We start from the raw sequence: 22,281 nt of genomic DNA on the forward strand, positions 1-22,281 counted from the left end.
GGGAAGCAGGGGATGGGCAGGCCATTCCCCTCCCCCAGCCCAAGATCCTTCCTGTTCTCAGCTCCATAATTGCTTGGTGGTGCCTATCGATCTCTGTGCCAATCCGGCCCAGGACAGACATGCTTATGGAGCTGGAAGATGTGCCAAGCCCTCTCCTGACCAGCTGGGGCATCTGCTTTCCTCAGAAGTCCCCCCCCCCTTGGGACTTTGCTAGTCCCCCCCCCCAGGTTTTCCTCTGTGCTCATGGGTTTCCCTGGTGCGAGGTGCTTTGGAGATTGGGGGCTCCTCAGGCCCTTCCCTGTCCTGAGGCCCGTTTCTCTGGCATATGTGCCAAGCCTCAGCGATGCCCATCATCCCCCTGGGTGGGAGGAGATTCAGCGTGCCATCCTCAGAGTAGCGTTTGGCTTGGAACCCCAATTTTCCAGCCCCCGAAGCATTACTGTTCCTCAGACGAGAGCCGGCCTCCCCCCACCTCTACGGTCTTTAGTTTTCCTGACCATTGAGACGAGCTGAGGGGCCCCCTGGGGGGAACGGCACGTGGGAGAGAAGCTGCCGATCCCAGGGGAGCCTCCCATGGACTGTTAGATCAGGGGGGCCTTTAGGGAAAACCACTGGCCCGAGAGTGTGGACGGTGCAGGGGGATAAGGTGGAGGGGGAGGAGAACTGCATCAGGATCATTATAACAGTCTGTGATTGGACCTAGAAGAAGGGAGGGCATTCTTGCCCAAGCCAGCCGCTTGGGTGCCCCGAATCCCTTTCCCTTCCCTTCCCCTCCCCCTCCCTGCCACCCCACTTCCAAATAAAGCTGCTTTTCTCCTGCCAGCCTCTGGCTGCCCGTTAGAGGGATTTCGGGGGGTACGAGCCCCCCCCCCAGGATCCCACCCCACGCCAGCCCTCCTGGCTGGCTCACTGACTGCCGTTCCCCCTCCAGGAGCACGATCCCAGGAGGGAAGCCCTGGGGGGGGGGATTGGGGGGGGAGAAGGCTGGAGCAGAAGCCTCACTTTATATGGCCGGGGAGGGTGTGAGGCAGCAGCACTGTTTGTGTAGGAGCCCGGGCAGGGCCCGGAAAGGAGGCTGCGTGTGTGTGTGTGTGTGTGTGTGTGTGTGTGTGTGTGTGTGTGTGTGTGTGGATCCTTTAAGAGTCTGGCAGTTTAGAACAGGCCTCCCCTCCTGGGCAAGGCAGGAACAGAATTCTGAGGGGGCTGTTGAGGGTGGCAGTTGGAAAGGGCTCTTGTGAGGGGCGGGATGGAGGGGAGGCTCACAGAGGACGGGGAAACCTCTTGTCTGGGAGCCGCCCAGGCCTTGGCAAGGGGCAGGGCAGCCTCGAGTCACCGAAGGAGCCGGCCCATTCCTCCAGCTTGAGGCACTGGCTTGAAAATGAAAGCCCAGGGATGGGGGTTGGGACGGGAACGCCATGTCCAGCGGGTTGTGGCGGGCTGCCCGTGCCCACTCGGGGCCTCCGTTCCTGGGCTGGCCGGCCCCTTGGCCCTCTGTGCCCGCTAGTCCTCCCTGCCCTTGGGCACGCGCCTACAGATGCTTTCTGTGGTCCCTTCCAGGTCTAAATCTGTGCTCTATTGTCATTTTCCTTCTACTAAGACAGAAGCAAGGGGGCGCTCTGTCCTTGGGCCTCAGCAAAGAGAAGCTCCCAGGGTGGGGGGTGGAGACCAAGGTGGCAGCAGAGGGCTCCTGCGATCCCCCAGTCTCCTCTCACACTCCCAGCCAGGAGGCGGCCACGGGACGATAGTCAGAGTCCGCCTCTGAGTGGGCACTGCAGAGGGGCTTGTTCCAGTGGAGGCCCTGATGGGAAGGGCTCTGGGCAGAGCCTGGGAACCGGGACTCTCCTGCGGGGGGGGGGGGGGGGAGCTTTGAGTGATAGACCCCCTGCTGACAGGAGCCTGGCCTTGGGCTAGTGCTAGACATCCTGGAGGGGGCGTCCTGCGGGACCTCGAGGGCTCCTGAAAATCGGAGGCCTTGCGTCGTGGGCCTCCCGGGGCTTGCTTTGCTGGCTTCTCCGGGCCTTCTCCGGGGCCTGGGGACGCCCCCGGGTTCTTGTGTGCGTGGCCAAACGGAGCCACGAGCTCAAGCAGCCCTACCAGGCTTGGAAGGCTTCAAGTACAGGCCCTGTGGTGGACTTGGGCGTCTCTTGTCCGAGGTCCAGCCTAGCTAAGTGCAGAGGGACTCATCACCAAAGAACAGGCCGCCAGGCAGTGATTGCGTTCCAGCCGAGGCAGCTAGAGAGGGCTGCCCGAGAGGGAGGGCAGGGAGAGCTCGGATGGGCACTGCCGCTACCCCCCTGCCCTGAGCCCACATGGAGGTGAAGCCATTGGCTACTCTCGCCCACTGGCCCCGACCGGGCTCCGGGCTCCCGTGCCGCCCAAGCCAGCGGCTCGGCACGCACTGAGTCTCCTCCGGGCCAGGCCTTACACGCACCCGGCCTGCGGCCTTCCCCTGCGTCCGTCTCCTTAGGGGAACCTGTCTCTGGGAAGGCTGGGAGAGGAGGGGCTCCTGATCAAGTTCCAAGGCCGGGCCCCGCAGAGAGCGAGCCTGCCGGCCCTTTGGACCTTGGAAAATGACAATCGGGGCATCCACACGCAGGGCGGGCAAACGGGGGGAAATGGGGCTCATCTTCCTCTCCTGAAGTTTATGCCCAGAAGACCCAGGGGGCCCTGACATGCGGAATGGAGACGAAACTCCTGCCCAGAAGGCCCCCCCTTTTTTCTTCTTAAGTCCCGCCTCCCCCAGAGTCCTGCCCCTCCGGGCCGGGCAGCAGCGCGTGGGCGGCTGGCAGAGAGAAGGCCGCCATGCCATGGCCCGCAAGCACGACTCGTGGGCCCGAGCTGCCGGGAGAGGTTCAATGCAACTTTATTAGGGGGATCGTTTTCAGGGGGTGGAGCACCAGGGAAGGAGCGGGGGGGGGGCACAGTGTTCCCAAAGGTCCCATGCAAGAAACGGGGAGCGGCCCAAGGAAAGGCCACCCCCGTCGGGTTTGGGCTGCCGGCCCCGATCGGTCCAAGCTAGCATGCAGCGTTCGCGGAACGCTCGAGCTCGTCGGGCCGCTCCCTTCACGGCTTCCAAAGAGCTCGAGGGAAAGGCCGGCCTCGTCCCAAATAAAAGCACTCGCTACTTCTCTAACTGCTCTCAAAACTCGCCTACGACGGGGCTAACACTGGGTGGGGCCTTGGAAACGGGGAGAAAACCCCGAAGGGTCCCCGAAGGGGAATGTTCAGTAAGGGCTCGCCAGTGCTTGTGGCAGTGTGAGGAGGGGGAGAGGCCACATCGGGACCCAGAATCCCAGCCCTCCGGCCCGGGCGGAAGAGCCCCCGGGCAGAGACCTGGCCAGGACGAGTCCCGGCACCCCTCACTGGCAGTGGGCAAGCTGGGGAAGTCGGGCAGGCGGGCGCCCAGGGCGGCCCTTACCACCCCGTAAGGGTAAAGAGTGTTTCATTTTTGTCTTTGTGTCTCTGTGCTCAGCCCGGGGCCTGGCCCATGGCAGATGCTTGGTCAATGCTGAAGGGAATGGAAGGACGTTCCGTTGAATGCCCTTTGGGACGTTTGGTACCCAGCCCGGCCTGTGCCTGATGAGGGGTCTAGATCTCCAAGGGAGCTCTCCTCTCGGAGAAGGGCGGCCATGGGAGGAGGCCAGGCGGCAGATGGATCTGGGGATCTGGCAACGCCTCCTCGCCACCACAGCCACGGGCGGGCAGGGCAGACCCCGCTGGGCCTGCCTCCTCTCGGGCCGGGACGGGGGAGATGCCTTACGAGGGGCCCCAGACTGCTCAGAAAGGAAGGCATACTCTAGGGACGAGGGAGGCCAAGGGGGCCCCTTTCCAAAAGAAGTCGGGGAGATGGGAAGGGCCTGCGGGTGGCCAGTGAGAAGCAGAACTGAGGCCAGGCTTGCCGGGACGCCCAGCAGCTCCCCTAGGACAGAGATGTAATATTGGACCTTCCTCCCGGAGGGGCGATGATCTTCTGGGCTGGCCTCCTGGCGATGTGGTCGTCCGCTTGAGAGCCTGGCGGGAAAAGAGGCCGGGAAGCTGGAGCTTCCTCGCGTAGCCCACACTCCCAGGCAAGCCCATCTTTTGGGATGGGCAGAGTGTGGGCAGGGCTTTGGGCTACGGGGCTGTCTCCACGGGGGCGGACGGGACAAATCTGTGCAACGAAACACCTGGCACTCTTTGCTGCTGGCCGTGCCGAGGCAACCGAGGCCCTGGGCGCCCCTCTCCTATGGGCTCCCGCCAGCCTCGGGCTCCTATTGACCAACACCAAAGTCCAGTGTGTGGGGGCGGGGAAGAAGGGACTTAGACCTCACAGGGGAGTCGTGGGGGGAACCTGCTTCTTGAGGGTTGGCAAAGCCAATCCCCAAATGTCTCCCAGTGCCTAGCCGGGCAAGCCCCCCATGCCACCAGCCAGACCCCCCAGAGTCTGCATGCACCTTGGGGAGCTCCGGCAGGGCCCTAGCTGAGGGGAGCCGGGGCTCTCTGGGCTCACCCGCCTCTCTCTGCCACTCCTCGGGCACTTACCAGACAAGCTAAAGCCAGATTGGTGCAGGTTGCGGATGGGTGGGACGGTGATCTTGCCAGGGCAGGAGGAGATTCTGGACGCAGGCGTTGGGGCCACCGACTTGGCTGTCACAATCCCATCGTGCACTGGTCCATCGTAGAGCCCCCTTGGCACGCCATGAATCTCGGCCAGCTAGTGGTTGGCAGGGAGAACAGAAGGGAAAGGAAGGATGGAGAAACCGAGAACAGTAAAGGCAGAGCCTGGGCTCAGAGGGCACGCTGCTTGGCCCAAGGCCCTTGGTCCTACTCGGGACCCGAGATGGGCGCCGCCTGGGCCAGGTCTCCAATGCTGTCTTTCCTGGGAATGCACGTGTGGCTGGTGGCTACCTCCTCAGATAGACACACACTCGCACACACACACACACAGAGCCTGGCCGATAGCTCTAGTCTGAACTTGCCCACATACTCCAGGCCCATCTTAGCAGGGATGCCCGTCGGTGCCAGGCTCATGACAGCTGCCGAGTCAGAATCCGGGCGAGAAGGAGAAGGCGACGTCCTCCAAGTGTGAGGAGTCTTGGCAGAAGAGCCCGGGGCTGCCCACACACATATCTGGGCAGGCCGGGCCCTGCAGAGCCTCGGAGCGAGGACCAGGAGGGCGGAGAGCATCGCGGCACCAAGGGCTCCACTCCCTGGTGCCCCCTCAGAAAGCCTGGCATGTTCCCCAAACACCGGCTCGGCCTGAATAGCGCAGCATCAAGCCAATTGCCCACCTATCTCAGTGTTTTAAGGGAGGACGTAGCCAGCTTTTTTCCTGCTGAGGCCCAGAGAAGGGCAGAGACTTGTCCGAGGTCACTCCCCTGCAGAGAAAGGACATTTGGCTTTAGTTGGAGCTGGGTCTGCTCGTTCCCAGGCCAACGGTTCCCCGGGGCTTCCAAGTGAGACCGGAGCTCCCCTACGAATGAGATTTCTCCTCGGGGAGAAGATCCTCCCATTCACTCACCCAAGTGTTGAGCCGAAGCCACGGGGAGCTCTGAGGAGATGGGGAGACGTCCTGGCCCCAGGCGACCACCGAGAGGTGGGGGGGACTCTCCCGCGGGCAGATGAACCCCATCTCTGAGCAGAGGATGGGGCTGGGGCTCTGGGCAGCGCTGGGTCCCTCCCGTCTTGGCTAGGGCGAGCGAGCCCATCCTTGGCGCCCTGCTGGTCCTCGGGCATCCCACGCTGGGCCCTTCTTGCCCTTGCTGGGTTCTGAAGGTCTGCCTCGTCCAGACCTGCTCGGATCTGGGCCGACGGGCCCAGGTCCTACAACCCTCCCACGTTCGTGGCCAGGCTGATGCTGGATGGCTTGCTCTTGCCACCCCCTGCCCCTGGCCCAGTTGAGCCCCGAAGGCCTTGGCCTTGGGCCCCCTTGAAGTCCATCTTGTCCTTTCCTGGGCTTGCACACCCCCTCCTCACAGAGGAGAACAGAACAAGCTGTTCTCAAGTGATGGCCAATTGGAGGCCTTCCCCGTCCCCTCCCGATGGGACTCGGGCCGAGAAGGGCTCCTCCAGGCCCTCCTGCTGGAAGCATTGCTGGGCGGGCCTGCTTGGGCAGGGAGGGGAGGGCGGGAGCTCTGGCACGCTCCCCTCATGATCCCACTCGCTCTGCCCCAGTACTCTCGTGGGAGCCCGGCCAAGCCTCTCGCCCTCTCTGGGCTGCCCGTTTCCTTTTCTCTAAAGGGAAGGGCTGCATGAAATCATCTCTAAGCTGCCCCTGGCCCTGCCCCCCTGGGCGAAGGCGCTCCTGTGCTTCCTGGCCTGCAGACCGCGGGAGCCCCTTCGGCAGCTGGCCGCGCTAGCCCTGATGGGGCGGGGGGGACTCCGGATTCCCAGCACACCCTGAGCCAGCGGTTGTCCAGGACGTGGGCAGCCCAGCACGACCTCTTGAAGAGGGCTGTGTGGGGGCTCACTCACAGCCCAGAGAACAAGGAACCCCCCAGGCCGCTCTGAGAGTCCCGGCCCTCCTTAGACCCTTGGCCACCGGCCTTTGCAAACTCTGTCTGTCTCTTCATCTGTCTCTCTGTCTCTCCACGTCCTCCAACGGCTCCCCCAAATCTCCAGGCACTGGCCCTGGCCCTCCATCCTGCCCACCCTTTCTGGGGCCTTGGCTTTGGGGCCTGCGCGTCCGAGAGCTGCCAGGGAGACTTGCTCCCAGCAACCTCCAGTACTCCTACTTGTCTGCCCCCAGATCCCCCCACTTCCGTTGAGAGGAAGACGCCGTTTCCAGGGGTCTCTGGCCCCATCTGAGCCTTTGGTCCCCTTCCTGGGCCGAAGTAGAAGTCTGTCCTCGGCCCTTGCCCTGGGCCAGCTGAGCTTCCCTCCACTGTGAAGATCTGAGGCCTTGGGGGGGGGGTCCTGTCCTGCCCCCCCACCCTCATCTCCCCACCACTGAGCCGTTCTCCGGGCCTCTCCCTGACTCCTAACCTAGGGACCCCCCAGCCCACCCACGAAGGAAGGCCCAGGCAGTCTCCTGGGAGCAGAGAGTAGCCGTGGCTGCCGGCCACTTGCCAAGGCTCTCTGGGCGTGGCTGGTCCTGGCCTTGGTTCGCCCAACAGAGCGGAGATCAGACCCCAAGCAGCCATTTGAAGACGGCCAGAGAGGAATAAATGGAAATCGCAGCCCTGATATACACCTTCGTTCCTTAAACGATGAAGGCCGCCCCCCCCCCCCGGGTCAGCCGGCTTCCAATTGGCCGGAGCTCCCAGCAATCAGAGCCGAGAGAGGGAAGGGCAGGCACCCTGGCGGAGGATGAGCTAGCCCCAGCCCACACACATCTGGGCCAGAGAAACTTGACCTATCCCAGCCTCTCTCCCGAGACCTAGTCTAAGGGCTGCAGCCCTGGCGGCCTAAAGCCGAGGTGCGAGGGAGACAGCGGGGTGGCGGGGGGGAGAGACAGGAACCCAATAAGAAGAAAAGACGGAGCTCCACGCAGGGCGAGGCAGAGAGCCAGAGAGAGAAAGGAAGAGCCTCGCTCTGGGCGGCGCTCCCCAGGCCCCCCTGGGAAATCCTGGCTGCACCGTCGCCAAGCCTGCCCCATGCCTGCCCGCCAATCAGAAGCTGCAGCCATTGTCCCAAGTGGAAGGCCGGGGCCAAGCGGAGGGCTCAGAACCCCTGCTGGGATCCCCAACCCTGGTCCCTTGATGAAGGAAGGCCTGCTGCTCCATTGCCTCCTCGGGCTCCTTTCTTTAGGCCGGGGGGTGCCCCAGGGAAAGGCCAGCCTACAGGGCAGAGTCCTTGGAGGCGACGCTCAGCTCCCCCGTCCCTCGGGTCCCAGCTTGGGCCTGTGGAGGACTGAGCCTCTCCAAACTTAGCTAGTCTGGTCCTTGGACAGTCGACCCGTTCGATCCCCGGGTTTCTGTGTGAAACCTTGGCAGCTTGAGGATCACTGCCAACACCTGTGGCCTTCCTCCCCAGCCTCGGAGAAAGCAAGGGCGCTTCCCGGGGAGGGCACGACCGCCGACGGTCGAGAAGAGTTAACAGGTGTCCTGCCCCCCCCCCGAGACACATCGGGGGTCGATGAAAACCTTCTCGAGGAGCAGGGTCAGAGGGGAGACGGCAGGCAGTGACATCTTAGCTGGAAGTCAGGGTCCATTCCTCCTAACGAGCGAATGAGGCCAGACGTGAGCCAGCCCAGAGACAGCACTGCGGAGGAAGGAGGGAGAACGTGGGGGCGCTCGGACAGGAGCTTCGAATGGCCCCGAAGCGGTTAACGGCTGTGGGTACCTGGAAAATGGGCAGGGGGAAGGCGGGCTAGGGTGGGGGGATTAAAGGCAAAGGACCTTGAGAGGGAAATGGGAGGGTGCCAACGACACCCTTCTTGGCCTATCATCGGCTTTGTCTTGGGGCACTTCCTCTGCGTGGGGGGGGGGGGAGCCCTAGGTTGAAAGTGAAGACAGGAGAGGAGGAAAGGAAAGCTAAAGAGAAGATAGATGAGGAGGTGATAAAATCAAAGGCAGGGATTCGCTCCTGCATCTCCCCAAGTAGCAACGCAGCGATGAAGCACCTGCTTCATTTGTGGCCCTCTGGGTGGCACTGGGTGTGTACGGCCCACAGAGGAAGCAGCCCCTCTGCTTAGGCATTTGGCACCGCAGACACGTGTCCAGAGGCAGATGGAAGATCTCTGCGGGGCCAATCAGGTGTTCCCGTAAGGAAAGCAGGCCGTTCCTTCATCTCTCTTTCCCAGGGTCCTCCCTCTGAGAGAGTCTTTGTCCCAGCCAATCGGTCCATCCCTGCCTCCTGGGTGCTGTGTGTGTGCGACGTCGACTCCTCACTTTGCCACTGCCGTCACATTCATCTTTGGAACTTCAGCTCTCAGAAGGTCCTTCCCTCCATGTTGATTCTACCCTCAGTGCCTGTCCACTGGACCAACAGCCTGGCCGCAGTAGACCTATGGGGAAGCTGGCTTCCAACTGACTGATGCGCCTTGCCCCTCCTCAGTTACACGTTGTCCTTCCTCCTGAGCCACTCATTCCACCCAAACCCCTTTTCAACAGAATCGCCCCCAAACTCTTGAAGTAAGAGAGCTGGGGCTGGGCACTGCCCACAGCCTAGGANGGCCAAGACCAAGGGAATCCTCCATTCTCATTGCCTCTGGGTCCCCTAGCTCATTTATACAAGCTGCCCCCCTCCCCAGAGGGAGGGGTGGGAATCCCTTTCAAAGATCTCTTCTTCTGGGTCCTAAGTGGAAAGCTGCTCTCAGACTCTTTCTTGGGATCCCCAAACTTGGACTCTGAGTGCAGGCCTGGCCCCTTGGCTCTGTCGAAGGACTCTCAAAGCCCATGGGAAGTCCCTGCCCGTAATCAGATACCGAGCCTGGACTTCCCTCTGCCCCCAACCTGCCCGAGTCTCCAAGAAAATGGTTCCTTCCTGGGCCGGAGCCTCCCCTGGCTGGGGCTTGGGCACCCTGTCCTTGTCCTTTGGCTCCTCCTGGCCAGCCCCGGGGGCGGCGTCTGCTGGTTGCCCTCTCCAAGAATGGCCCGGTGGAATGGCTTCCGTCCCTCTTTTCTTTGCACATTGTACATCAGTGTTGCAAAGGCATCATCGCCCAATGGTGCGACTTCTGCTCCTGAGCAGACTGGCCTTGGCGGTCTGTCCCTTTGATGGCTGATGCAATCTGGCCTTGGGGGGGGGGGCTTCACCCGAGTTCCCCATCCTTTTAGTACCATGGCCAACGAGGATGAGTTTTTGGGAGGCAGGTGAGATATATTTCTGGAGCTTGGCACTGTGTCAGGGAGGGGGCAGCATCTGGCACCTGCCCCTGCCCTCCTGGCTTCAGCGGTGGTAAGCCTTCAGAGGAGGCACTGGAGTAGGTGGAAGGAGGCCTATAGAAAGAGGGCAAGTGTCAGAGGCAGAGCCTGCCTTCTTCTTCCTGGAGTAACTTGCCAACCAGAAGGTGAAGGGAGAAGGATGGCCAGGCAGGCTACCCTGAAAGATGATGGCGATGAGAAACTAAACGTCCAGGGAGTCGAGAGATGGAGGTTCCTTTATTTCTTCTTTCCTTCCTTGCAAGCTTAGGTAAAAGTCCCAGGTAGACCGCTACTTTGTGCTTGGTGCTCCGACGGGGACCCTCACCTCCAACATCGGGCTTTCTAATAGGGGATGGAGAGAACCCGAGAGATCCACGGCAAAGGGACAGAGCGGTCCTTTATAGAAGGGAACACGAATGGCTTCCCTTAGAAGATGGAATGAGTTGGAGAGGTGAGGGGACCGCACCTGCAGGAGACTACCAACTGGCAAGCGCTACCGGGGGTGCCAAGGTCAGTGGAAAAGCAACGCAGGAAAGAGCTCCCCAATGGATGGTTCCGTGCTGAAGTCAAACATGCAGTATGTGCCCCACTCCACAGGACCCATTGCACAGGTTCATGAAATGCCCCCTTGTGGAGAAACGAGTCCTGCACATCATCAGGGTAAATGGCTCCTCCGGGGGGCAGACCAAAGGGCCAGCTTGCTAATGGTGGTCCTCGGCCCCTAAACACCTGCTGTCAGCTCCCTGTTAGCCAAAAGCCAACCTTGGAAGGTGAAGAAAGCACTCTCGCAGTCTCGCAGTCTCACAGTCTCAGAACTGAAGAATCTCAGGATTGACATGACCTCAGAGGCCATCTTGGCCAACCTGAATCTGAATCAAAGAACAACCGTTCGCTTTGCTAGCTCTCCTTTTTAGCAAGGCATTATCTCGAGCTCCCTTCCGTGTTGACAATTTGGGCAGTTCACTCCTTGTTCTGAAGACACATGAGAATGAGATTTGCTAGCAGCCATCCCTGGCCGCTTGGTTCTCTAGAGGGCAGACCCAGAATGGACAGGCTACGAGGAAGGCCGTGGGGGGCGGGGCAGGGTGGACGTGCCCAGGCCCTGAAGAGAGGGGCCCTGAAGGGATCAACGGGGTGACTCGCGCAGACCTATCTGGGCATGAGAAGTAGGCCTGGACAGAGGGAGCGGGCAGAGTGGGGGAGAAATGCCTGCGGTGGGCCAGTTGGGTAAGTATCCACAACGCGAGGCAGGGCATAGTTTCAGGGGAGGCACCAGCCACGCTCAGTTAGAGGATCGGTTCTGAAACCGGGCCAACCACCTCTAGAGGCAGAGACGGGCCTCTCGGTGGGGAGGGGGAGGCACGAGAGCCCAAGAAGCCACCCTTCTCTGGGCAGCTCTGATGGTGAGGAAGGTTTTCCTTACATCAAGCCTAAAATGGCCTCTGCAACTTCCAATCTTTGTTCTTTGTCCTGCAAATATGATTGGGAAATGCAATGCTTAAAGCTGTTCCCAGCCCAATATGATCCGGACAAGTCTGTCAGTGACCCAGGCTGGTTGGAGAAGGGAGACGGGGCCCCAAGGGCTCTAGGATAGAGGGAAAAGTCAGAAAGGGGAGATGGGGGGGCAACAAAGTTAATTTGATCCAAGTCACAACTTCTGCGGTGGGGGGAAGGGGACCAGCCAGTAGAACTCCAGAGAAGGAGAGGGGACATTCACAGCTGAGGCCAGCTAGTGCCCCCCAGTGCCAGCCTCCAGTGCCAGCCTTCAGTGCCAGCCTCTGGGGCCAGCCTCTGGGGCCAGCCTCCGGGGCATGGTTTCCCAACAGGAAGACCTCCCTCCTTTGGAAAAATCAGAGTCGAGGACCAACGTGGGTGGTTCCAAGGAAGCCATATACTCCCTAATGATGGCAGATAGCCTGGCCACTGCCACCCCTGCCCCAAACACCCCTGGGCCCCTGTTTCTCTCCTGCCCTTCTTCTCTTGAACTTTCCCATCCCAGTTGGGGAGAGCAGTGGGGACGGAGTCCACACAGGCCAGGAGTGGGGAGTACTGCTGGGCTCTCCCCAAGGAGACAGTGCCTAGGTCCCTCCTATTCCACCACACTGCCTGCCTGCTGGAGCCAGCCCCCAGAGCCTCCTCAGAAGATTGCCGTGGATGGGCTCTGCCCATAGCCTAGGGAGCGAGGAGCCCCATGGGCCGTCCTGAGGACTTTAGGCTTCAGTTTCTTTCCTTCGGAAAGCCCTGCCCCTCCACGGGCCTCTCTCAATGTCCGGTTTCCCTCTGTGGGTCTCCGTCTCTGTCTCTGTCTGTCTCTCTCTCCCCCTTTTCCATGCCTTCTCCCCTCCCTCCTCCCCTCCAGCTAAGAATGGAAACCCAACGGCACCTCTCTTGTTTCACCTCTGAAGGACCCCAACTCCATGGCTCCGGGATCAAAACGCAGCTAGCATTCTAGCCTCGTCTCCACCGTCGCCTTCTCCCTCCTCGGCTCTCCTCAGTCTTCCCCCACTGCTACCAATAGCAAGTCTGAGTTGAGGATCATGAAGACTTTCCGAGCCCTTCCCCCAGGGGGTTCTGCTCTCTAGCCCTGCCGTGGGCCCCGGAGCAGCCATCTTCCTGAAAGCCTGGCCTTCCACGGATTCCTGACTCCCTGCATACGCGCTTTCCCAGGATCCTCGTCCAGACTTCAGGGCCAGCCTTTGGGCGGTTCCCATCTCTCCAATCTGTCCAAATCTTGTACCCCGCTGCCCATGCCAGAGGCCTCTACTGCACGTCTCGGCCCAGAGGTTTGCCCACACAAAGGCCCTCGCTTGGCATGGCTCTGGTCCCGACCCATACCTGTCTCCCATTGCTGGGCAATGCCGGGTTGCCAGGGGGTTCAGCATGCCCACTCACTGCTCCTGAGAAATGGCTCTAGAATGAGGCAGGCTGGTGAATAAGTCGGGCTGGCTCGGGGGACCTCTCAGGTATTGCCTTCGCCTGGATTGGCCTTTGAGAATCCAACAGTCCATGTCAAAGACGAGTCTGAAGATGGCATGAGAAAAGATGGCATGAGGTGGTTCCAAGCACTAGGGACGCAGCTGGGTTAACCCGAGCTTCCATTCCTTGAAGCAGGAGCGGGTGGGTGGGGGTCCTACTGGATGGGAGAGCATGGGAGGGAGGAGTGATCGCTAGCTCCAACCTTAGTGTAAGGTCACAGCTCACACTTCCCCACCCCTAGGTGAGAGCAGCCCAGCTCGGCCAAGCAGGCTCACCTCATTGAGGAAAAGGAGTGATTGGTATTGATGGGCACTGTCGTGAGTGGGAGCTTTGGGGGGCTCAAGAAGGCACTTTTCCCGGGGAGGGGGGGGTGGAAGAAGTGTATGATAAGATGGGTTTGGGACAGAGTCTGTGGCTTCTGCCTTTACCCTGGGGCCTTTTCTGGGCTCTCAGCCCTGGGGAGGGGCAGGAGGCAAAGGCCAAGATGGGATGCAGTGGGGGGTTAGAAATGGAAAGGCACCCCGAAAGGGGAAAACAAGAGAATGAAGAGGACTCAGGGAGCCGTGCCAGCCTGCGTGCTGGGCGCCAAGGAGACAAATGATGAGCGGCTCCTCCAGCCCAAGGTCCTGGTCTTGTAATCTCCCTGAGGCCCAGCGCGTTGCCTCGGGGCCTGGATCCCCGCAGGGCAGCCACCATTTTTTCCTGTTTTTCCACTTTGTTAAGTTTTAACTTCAGCTCTTTTCTCTCTTGTCTCAGTTCTTCAACTAACTCATTATTCCCTTCTTCATGTTTTTCTTTGTCAGCATTGTACGTCCCTACACATATAACCCGCCACCCGCCACCCGCCACCCGCCTTAGGCTGCCTAATTCCGTTTCATTCCAGTCGGGCATCGTTGTGGAAGAGCATCCTCGCCACGGCGCCGCCAAATGCCTCCCGGCACGTTCTTTGGAGGCGTCGAGGCCTACGAGGCCTGCGTGCGTCCTCTCCAGGCGTCCTCACCGCTCTCTAAGCCAGCCATAGAGGCTGAGGGTGGTCCCCCACTTGGCCCGTTCAGACTTAGTCCGGGTGCCACATGGGAAGAGGAAGGCGCTCGGCTGCTCTCGGGGACGGGAGAGGACGGCTAGGATCGGGCCAGTATCAGGATATTAACTGTGGTTTGGGAAGGCCAACAGAAGCCCACACAGAGCACTTGGCAACAGGAAGCTGGGGTGCCTCTACGGGGGGAGGGTCAGTGGGAGTTGGGACGACCCCAGTGCCCATGCCAACCAATTCAGATTGCCCAGATCGGCGGGAAGTCTTCAGGGAGTTTGATCTACCCTAACCTCACCCCTCTGACGAGGATAACCCGGCCCTGCTCTACCCACCGCCCTAGGTGGGCTCGGAGGCAGGGCCCAAGGGAAGGTCCCGGCTCCAAAAGGAACCCAGGCCTGCCCTTACAGGCCGATAGTCAGATGTTCAGGATCTCAAGGAAACGTGGCAGACAACAGCAAGGCAGCAGGTAGGATGGGGAATCGGGGCAGATCAGCAATCCCGGGCCAGGCAGCCGGTGCCCCCAGGTAAACCCAGAGAGAGACGGCCCGACCCCTCAGCTACTGTCTGGCCCCCCCTTCACATTCTAGAAGCTTCATCCTCCCGCATCTCCCCTGCAGACCAACCTTAGAACAGCCAGTACAGGGCAGCCTTGCTGCAGAGACAAACACCTGAAAAACGCGGTGCGGAAAGCCTTTTAGGAGGTGGAGGAAAGGACTGAGGGAGGCCGAGACAAACGGGAAGAGGAAGAAGGGAGAGACAGACGGAGCCGGGGGCGAGAGGAGGCAGTTGAGGAAGAGAGAGTATTCCAGCCGCCTCCAATGGCGAGGGAAACGGGCGGCAGAGGCCCTCGAGGTTGCCGTGACACGCTATTCCTCTCCGGTCCCGCTCAAGTGGCCGCGAGGTCTTCGGGCCGCTGCCCACCCCCATTTGCTGTGGCTCTGGCTTTTAGGATGGTTTTCCTTACATTTAACCCAAGTCATCCCCTGCAACTTCCTTTGCCTTTGCCTTTTCAAATAGCCCTGGAAAGGCCCTTGTCACAGCCCTGTAGAACACTCGCTGGAAGATGGGGAAGGGCCGGGGGCTCGAAGCTTCTGTGGCCTTGGCCTGGAGGGGCGGCATGTGGATCCTAGAACAGCAGCCAAATGGCAGAAGGGAAGCCGGAGGGAGGGCACTGCCAGTCTAATCCTGCTCAGGGAGGGCATGGCTCGGAGCCTGCCCATGACACACGGCTGCCGAAACTTCAGACGGTCTTTGCCGATGCCAGCCTGAACAGGAAGTGTCTGTTTGTGTCTGGGGGGGGGGAGGGGGTCAGAGAGGATGCCATTAGCACCACGGCCAGGGCCGGGCCCTGCACCTTAAGGCAACAGCCCTCCTTGGGGTCCGAGAGGCTGGGAGGGATTCCAACAAGGGCTTCCCCAGACAACACACTTGTCCCTTGCCCTATCCCCAACTTCTGCCAGCTCCCGGAGAAGCCAGCCATGGGAGAGGGCCCTTGGGCCTGGCCGCTTGGGGGAGGCTAGTGAGCTCCATTGTCTAGTCTGCTTGTTCTAGAGTTCAGTTTCTTTCCTTCTGAGGGGCCCGACCTTGGCAGATCTCTATCACACCATTTCTAACCTCACTTGGATGTCTCTCTCGGGCATTATTTGTGCCCTCAGACTACCCTCGAGGCAGGGCAAAGGGGGGGAAGGTGTGGAGAAGAACTTCTTTCCTCTTGACCTCACTTCTCTGGGATTTCAAGGTGACAGCCATTGGGCAGCCCTGCCTCTGCCCCGACCCCAGCCCCACCCCACGCACGTTCCAGGCCTCTTGTGCAGTCATCTGAAATGTCGCCAAAGTTAAACATTTTCGGGGGTACCTTGAAAGCCTGGCAGAGACCTTTGCTGGGAGGCTAAAATCGCCTTCTGCTCCATTCCAAATAGACGCCTGCTGCTGGCCTCTTTCCTGGGCCCCCCGAGCCTCCCCCACTCCTGGTCCCTGGGGTCACCATCCCAGACGGCTGGTCTCTAGGAAGTTCTCAGTTTGGGGCCAGACACCAAAGCTTTATCCTCCCTGTGCCAAGTGCACCCATTAAGTGGTTGCCCTCGAGGCTCTAGCCTAGTCACACCCCTAACCTCGGCTTTAGGAATCTAATGCCCTTCGGATACTTCTCCAGCAAAGGAGAGCAGGCAGGATGCTGCCCGCATCCTCCTGCCACTGACTACTGAATGACCGTGGCGCAGAATCCATCGTTTAGTGGCCAGCTTGCTGCCGGGCAGTGCCATCCAGCTGGGCCGACGTGATCCCTACAGGCAGGAGACGGTTCGTCCCGACATCAGCCTTGAAGTCGCTCCTGTTGGGTGGGCAGTGACAGGCTTTCTCTCTCCTGGCATAGCCTTTGGGAACCCAAAGTCACAGCCCGAGGACATACCTGAAGGTGGCACGAAAAGAGTCGGTGGTCGTTCAGCCCCCTGGAGAGGCGTTCGGCTCCCCAACAAAAGAGAAACTCGCTCCCACGAGAGCTGGAGGGGGCCGTTTGCCATTCACGCCTTCACGCGACGTCAGAACACTTTCTGCCCGGCACTCGGCGGCCAAGAGCAGCCGTGAAGAGCATAGTCTAAAGGGAAAGCGGAGCCCACTTTGGATGGGGAGAAGGTGAGCAGGCCAGGAATGGGAAGGCAGGGAAGGCCTGGGAAGGCCAATGGCTCTCTGAAGACCTGGGCGTGTGTGTGTGCGTGTGCGTGCGTGTGTGCACGCGTGTGGGACTCCGGGAGCTGGTGGGAAGAAGGACTTTTCTGGACGTGAAAGAGGGATGCCGAAAGGGAAGGGGGAGGAGACTAAAGCCACACCTTGCCTAGCCTGCACTTTCTGCTGGGGCCCGTCCCAAAGACCTCCTTCACCTTAAGGCAAAGGATGAGGCCAGAAAGAGTAGGAGGAGTGAGAGCAATAGAAGAAAGAGCCATGACAGAAGCCACACCAAGAAGCCTTTCTCAGCGGCTTCAGGACCAGAATTCCCAGTGGGTCCGTACTCTGGTCAGCTTGCCCCAAACCTGCCACCCTCACTCCTCGGGCAGGAACTCCCAAGATACTGCAGCCCTGCCCAACGTGCTCCCTACTGGCCTGTTTGCTCCTCCCCGGCCGCCTTGGTCCCTTCCAAACAATCTGTTCTTTGGGGCCTCCCTGTCCACCCCTGCGGTTTCCCAGCCCACCCCAAGATAGACGATTTCCTAGGCCCAGATGGAGGCCAGGAAAGCCTGGGATCCCGACCGGCGGGGGGGTGGGGGGGGCTTTATCCAACCAAATGGTCCTCTAGTTGGATGGATGGTATTGGAGGTCAGGAATTTTTGTATTCATGCCCTTACCACCCTAGCACAGTGCCTGGCACATAGTAGGTGCTTAATAAGTGCTTGTGGAGTAATTGATTGGGGGAAATGATTCCCAGGGGTCCCTTTCTTAGGATATTGAGTTATCATGGCCAAAGAATTGACCAGCAAGCATCCAGCTGGCTGCTGCTTCACCTCTACGGACTTGGCCAGCCCCCTCTTGGGAAGCAGCTGGTCTGAGCCTAGGCCTGCCCTTTGGTGGTCTGTCCAGCCAGGAGCACCAGGAAGAGTGACTGGAAATGCATGTCCTAGATCACCGAAGCTCAGCTGGGAGGAGACTCCCATTGTAGCAGGCGATATCTCTGACAAGCCGAAAGGCCTAGAGTGGGGTGGCGAGAGCCAACGACGGGTATCGTTGGCAGGAAAATCTCCGTCTATTGTACCAACTGACCCTCTCTGCAGTCTCCACTCGCTGGTCCTCCCCTCTGGGGTCAAGCAGAACAAGGCCAATCTCTTCTTCTCCCAGGAGAGAGCTATCCTGTTCACCCTAAAATCTTTCTTGTCTAGGATTCTTCTCTCGCACCCACTGGAGATCCACTTGAATGAAGAGGGAAATCTTTTCTCGAAGTCTTAAATGGAAAAATGAGTCACACACATATTAGGGAGAAGTCGAGGTACTGCCTGTCCACTTAGCCCCTAGCTTTGCTCAGCTGGAAGAGGATACTAAGCTGAAAGATCGTTTCCTCAGTGGTCCATTTTGATGAGGAGGAGGAGGAGAGAGAACTCTGGAGTGTGGGGCACCTTCACTGAGGCAAGCTGAGCTGGGCATTGCAATGGAGCCTCTGGATGATCCAAGAGCAGTCAGAAGGCAGGGCATTAGGCATTCGGGAGCGGGGGGGGGGAGGGGGAAGAAGACACTGAAAGGGAGATGGGATGACGCCCAAGAGAAAAATGGCCTAGCCTTCTCCTTGATGCTGTGATGTAACCTTAGGAAGGGCCTTAAAAAAGGAAAGAGGGGAAAAGAGATGGAGTCCAAAAACGAATGGGCCTCGGGATGGCAAGAGTGTGGAATGGCCATTCTTTTCCTTCCCAGACTAGCCTCGGCCTCAGCCCCATCCTCCTAACCAAAATCTGACGCCTCAAGGGAGCTAATGAGTCGGTGTTCAGGGAAGAACAGTGGGAAGATGGGGAGGCGAGATTCTACAAGGCAATTCCCCAGCAGAGGGCATCAGCTGTATTCTACTCCATTACTCAGACGTGTGGCCTTCCCTCACCATCCCACCCAAGGAGTAATGCTATGATTAGAACACTCTATACAATCTCCTGGGATGGGAAAGCATTCGAGTGGAGGTTAGTTGATGTTGAGTCAATGCTTGGCTGGCCTGCTCTGCCACACAGCTTCCTTCTCTTCTATCTCCTCACCTCCAACAGCTGGGTCTTGGTAGTGGAAGAAAATGTGAAAGGTTCTCCCCACCCCCCCCCCGCCCAACCCCCAGCCCCAACCAGCATTCTCAGGAACCTGAAGTCTGCCCATATGATCTTCTTCTAAAACTACATTCTCTGGCAAAATGTCCAACTTGGCCACACACATAACATGATTGCTGTCTTTGGCATCTTGTGTTTACATTAGCATTCTTTTTTTTTTTTTAACTCTTACTGTCTGTCTTGGAGTCAATACTGTGTACTGGCTCCAAGGCAGAAGAGCGGTCAGGGTGGGCCATAGGGGTCAAGGTGACTTCCCAGCTGGGAAGTGTCTGAGGCCAGATTTGAACCCAGGACCTCCCGTCTCTAGGTCTGGCTCTCCATCCACTGAGCTACCCAGCTGCTCCCAATTACTGTTATTCTCCTAGTTATTAGCACTATTTTTCTTTTCAGATGCCCTCCACTCTGCCACTGCTTTTATCTCACTAATTTCCTTCACATTTGCCCCACTCTTTGCCTCTCTTAAGTTGTTTCCGGAGGCTCTCAATCGGTGCATCCTTCCCTCTGTCATTCCCTCCGTCCTTCTCCTGCGCAAACACATACATGATTTACATAGAGTGATACCATAACTAAATCCCAATCTGGATTGTTGTCATTAAAAAGCTTCCTCAGCTGGGCAACAGCATTGCTCACAGATGCGCGTTTCATATGCTCTCCGGTGGTGTCTCCCGGGACCTTCGGACCCAAGTAAATCTAAGGATGTCGCTGGCGTCTCCTAAATAACAATTACGTAAACTTCCTCTCAACAAGCCTCTTCAGTCGGGGATGGGCCATGACCACGTGCCACTGTCAGAGGGCAGGAATACAAACTCTGCCTTCCTTGAGGGCCCTGGATAAGGCAGTCCAAGCCAGTCTGAAGAGGGAGAGAGACAAGGGATGACTCGGAGGGTGGGGCAAGGCTTCCTGGGTGGGGCCCAGGGCCCAGAAGCTGCCTGCTGGGCAGGGCAAGAGAACCGCCCTAAGGAGGAGCTTTCTGGGAAGATGGCAGACCAAGTGGGTCAGGATCAGAGGCCATGAAGGAGAGGGGCAGGAAGTAAGGCTGTGTAAAGGATGTGCCGAAGGTGAGGAGAAGCCATTCGGATGCCCTCCTCCCGGCTGGCACTCGCTCGAGATTGTGGAGCCCCGGAGGGATATGGCCAGGCCAATGCTTTAGGAAGACTATTTTGGCAGCTGTGTAAAGGATGAATTAGAGAGGGGAGGCTGGAGATAGTCTCCAGTTGGAAAGCTATTAGAATAGTCCAGGCAAGAAAAGAGGAGCCGATGTGAGGTGGTGGAGAATGGGGTCGAGAGAGAGGGGGGGGGGGGTGGAGATTTGGCAGCTTATCGGATACAGGGGCGAGGGCGAGGAACGAGGCAAGGGCGATTCCAAGGGCATGGGGCCCCCTCAAGCCAAGCGGGGAAATCTGAAGACGGGGCAGGTTGGGGTGGGAGGGGGGATGGACAATGAGCTCTGCTGGGTCGGAGAACTTTCTCATACAGCTCAGGATCTGGGCGAGGGGGCTTTAGGAGCCCCCCGGCAAAGGGACATCTTTCTCTCTCCACCGTAATACAGTAGCATAAGGAGCATATGGCAACCGGCTGGCAATCCCTGAAGTCTAACCCCAAGAGGTTTCTTCCTAAAGGTTAAGCGATGGTTCTCCAATCAGGTTCCGGAATCAAAGAATTTCAGAGTTGGAAGGCACCTGAGAGGCCATCCAGTCCAACCTGTGCCTGAGGGAGCAGCCCCTCCCACACCCACTTCCGCCAGCCCATTCCACTTTGGGACAGCTCTGATTGTTGGGAAGGTTTTCCTTACATCAAGCCTCACGTGACCTCAGCAGCTTCTCTCCTCCAAGGCCACCCAACAGGTGCCCCTTGGAGCTGGGATCAGCCCTGGCTAGGTGAGTGTGAGCCCTTCCGGCGGTTGGCTACCCCTGGCAGGTTTGGATGAGGTGAAGGGGGGGGGCGGGGAGGAGTGGGCAGGAAAGCTCAGCCTCTTCTCTCAAGAGCTCCTCTACTCCCCCATCTCGATCTAGGACAGAGGTGAAAATCTGAAAAGGTCCTGAAGACAAAATGCATCTGGGTCATGACTGGTCCTCAAGAGGGCCCTGGGAAACGGGGTCCGGGCAGAAGCTGAAGCGACCTGGTCACTCCCACAGCAGGTCGGGCTATTCACAGTGCCAGGGTAGGGGGTGGCACTCTCTTGCTGGCCTCAGAGGGCCACAATTGGGGTCAGAGATGTCGGGTGCCGTGAGGCCGGGTGGGGTTGGCTCTACCGAGACCTAGGTTGAGTCTTTCCACGCTCCTCCTCACTGCCTTTCTGCTTTCTTCCCAATACTCCTCAGTGGTACAGAGAGGGCAGCAGGCCTACCGAGGGCAACAGCAGGTGGCGCTGGGCTTTCTGTTCCCCTCTGATTCTCCTGTGGCCCGTTCTTAAGCATGGAGTCCTTCTCCATTCCATTCCATTGACTGTCTCCAGATCTCCCTCACGTGATGTGCGGGCCACTTAACAACCAATACTGGACCAGTGAATGCCTTTTGAGGCCCTCTCATCCACGGTTGAGGGTGCAGAGCCCCACAGTTCAATAAGTTAATTCGCACTCCATTCTGCCCCTTCACTTCCTCGGTGCCCTTCCTAGAGGTCTCCCTCTGCAATTCTGGCCACAGAAGGGGAAGAGGTAGGGCTGGGGAACAGGATCTCCTTCCCGACCTCCTCCTCTCGGGGGTCTTATGGGGGCTTCTGGTTGAAATGAATCCCCACGCCCATTTGGCACCTGCCTCTGCTGTTGGGAAAGCCTCATGATTGGTCCTTGGTAAATGATTCCAGAGTGCAGGAAGGGTAAGGGTCGGCGCTCTACCCCACCACCAATGGAAGAATGGCCCAGAAAGGCTCTAGCTTTCTGAAGGTCTGCTCCTCTGCAGCTTTCGTGCCAACTTCTGCAAAGAGGTCCAAAAGCCACTCTTCAAACCAGGATTTAAACCATGGCCATTTGGCTGCTAGGAGCTTCTCTGTTTTGTTGCAGATATTAGAGGAAGATTCTCTAAATGCCATGGTAACCACACAGGTGGAATCCAGTGGCTACTGTCTCGGGCATTTGTCCCAGTCCCCTTTGGCCTTAGTTGGCATCAGGGACCTAGTCCCCACAAAGACTTTCAGGAGAAATGATTGCCCTACTCGGCTTTCTTGTGTAAAAGGTGGGGCACCAGGGATGTAAAATGTGACCTAATGGTTTGTGGGTACACACACTGGGTTGAAGGAGAGACGGGGACCAGCCAGGACAGGGAGACCAAGAATCAAGAATGGCAGTTGGCCCCAATGGTCACCCTGCTCACCCTAGGCCAGGGTCTTTGGAACCAGCAGGCAAGGTAAACGAGGTTTTTAACAGTTTACTTATGATTAACTAAATAAAGGTGGGATAGGGGATTCTGCACTTAAAACCCTAAAGGGCAAATCACAGGGCAAGGGGAGGCCTTGTCTACTCTAATTCTAATTGACCTAGGCCAGGCAGGGCTCAAAGGAGCAGTTCTGGAGTCACTGGGAAGGCTGCCTCAAACCCGGTTCCAGCCAGGTTGGACCAGCACAGTTAAAGGGCCTGCGGGTGGCTTTGAGGGTTCTCGCGGTAATCCACAGATGATCACAGGATGCCAAAAGCCAAGGCGGTCCAAGGTACCCAAGTAGAGAGAGTGTGCCTGAGATGCTGCCCACCAGATCCCAAACGCCTCCTCC

The 22,281-nt window shown here is 58.9% G+C and overlaps 1 protein-coding gene across 1 annotated transcript in view; it reads right to left on the minus strand.

Annotated features, from left to right (window-relative positions):
* Window positions 1-3,919: 3,919 nt before the first annotated feature.
* Window positions 3,920-22,281, minus strand: part of DPYSL4 (dihydropyrimidinase like 4) — a 69,726-nt gene continuing 51,364 nt past the window's right edge. Inside the window, exons 16-17 of the mRNA XM_044662929.1 lie at window positions 4,522-4,693; window positions 3,920-4,011 (exon numbers count right to left, since the gene is read on the minus strand). Coding sequence (XP_044518864.1) covers window positions 3,920-4,011; window positions 4,522-4,693 — 264 coding nt within the window. The remainder of the gene's footprint in view (window positions 4,012-4,521; window positions 4,694-22,281) is intronic.

The sequence above is a fragment of the Gracilinanus agilis genome, chromosome 2 (genome assembly GCF_016433145.1).
Source record: "Gracilinanus agilis isolate LMUSP501 chromosome 2, AgileGrace, whole genome shotgun sequence".
Classification (NCBI taxonomy): domain Eukaryota; kingdom Metazoa; phylum Chordata; class Mammalia; order Didelphimorphia; family Didelphidae; genus Gracilinanus; species Gracilinanus agilis.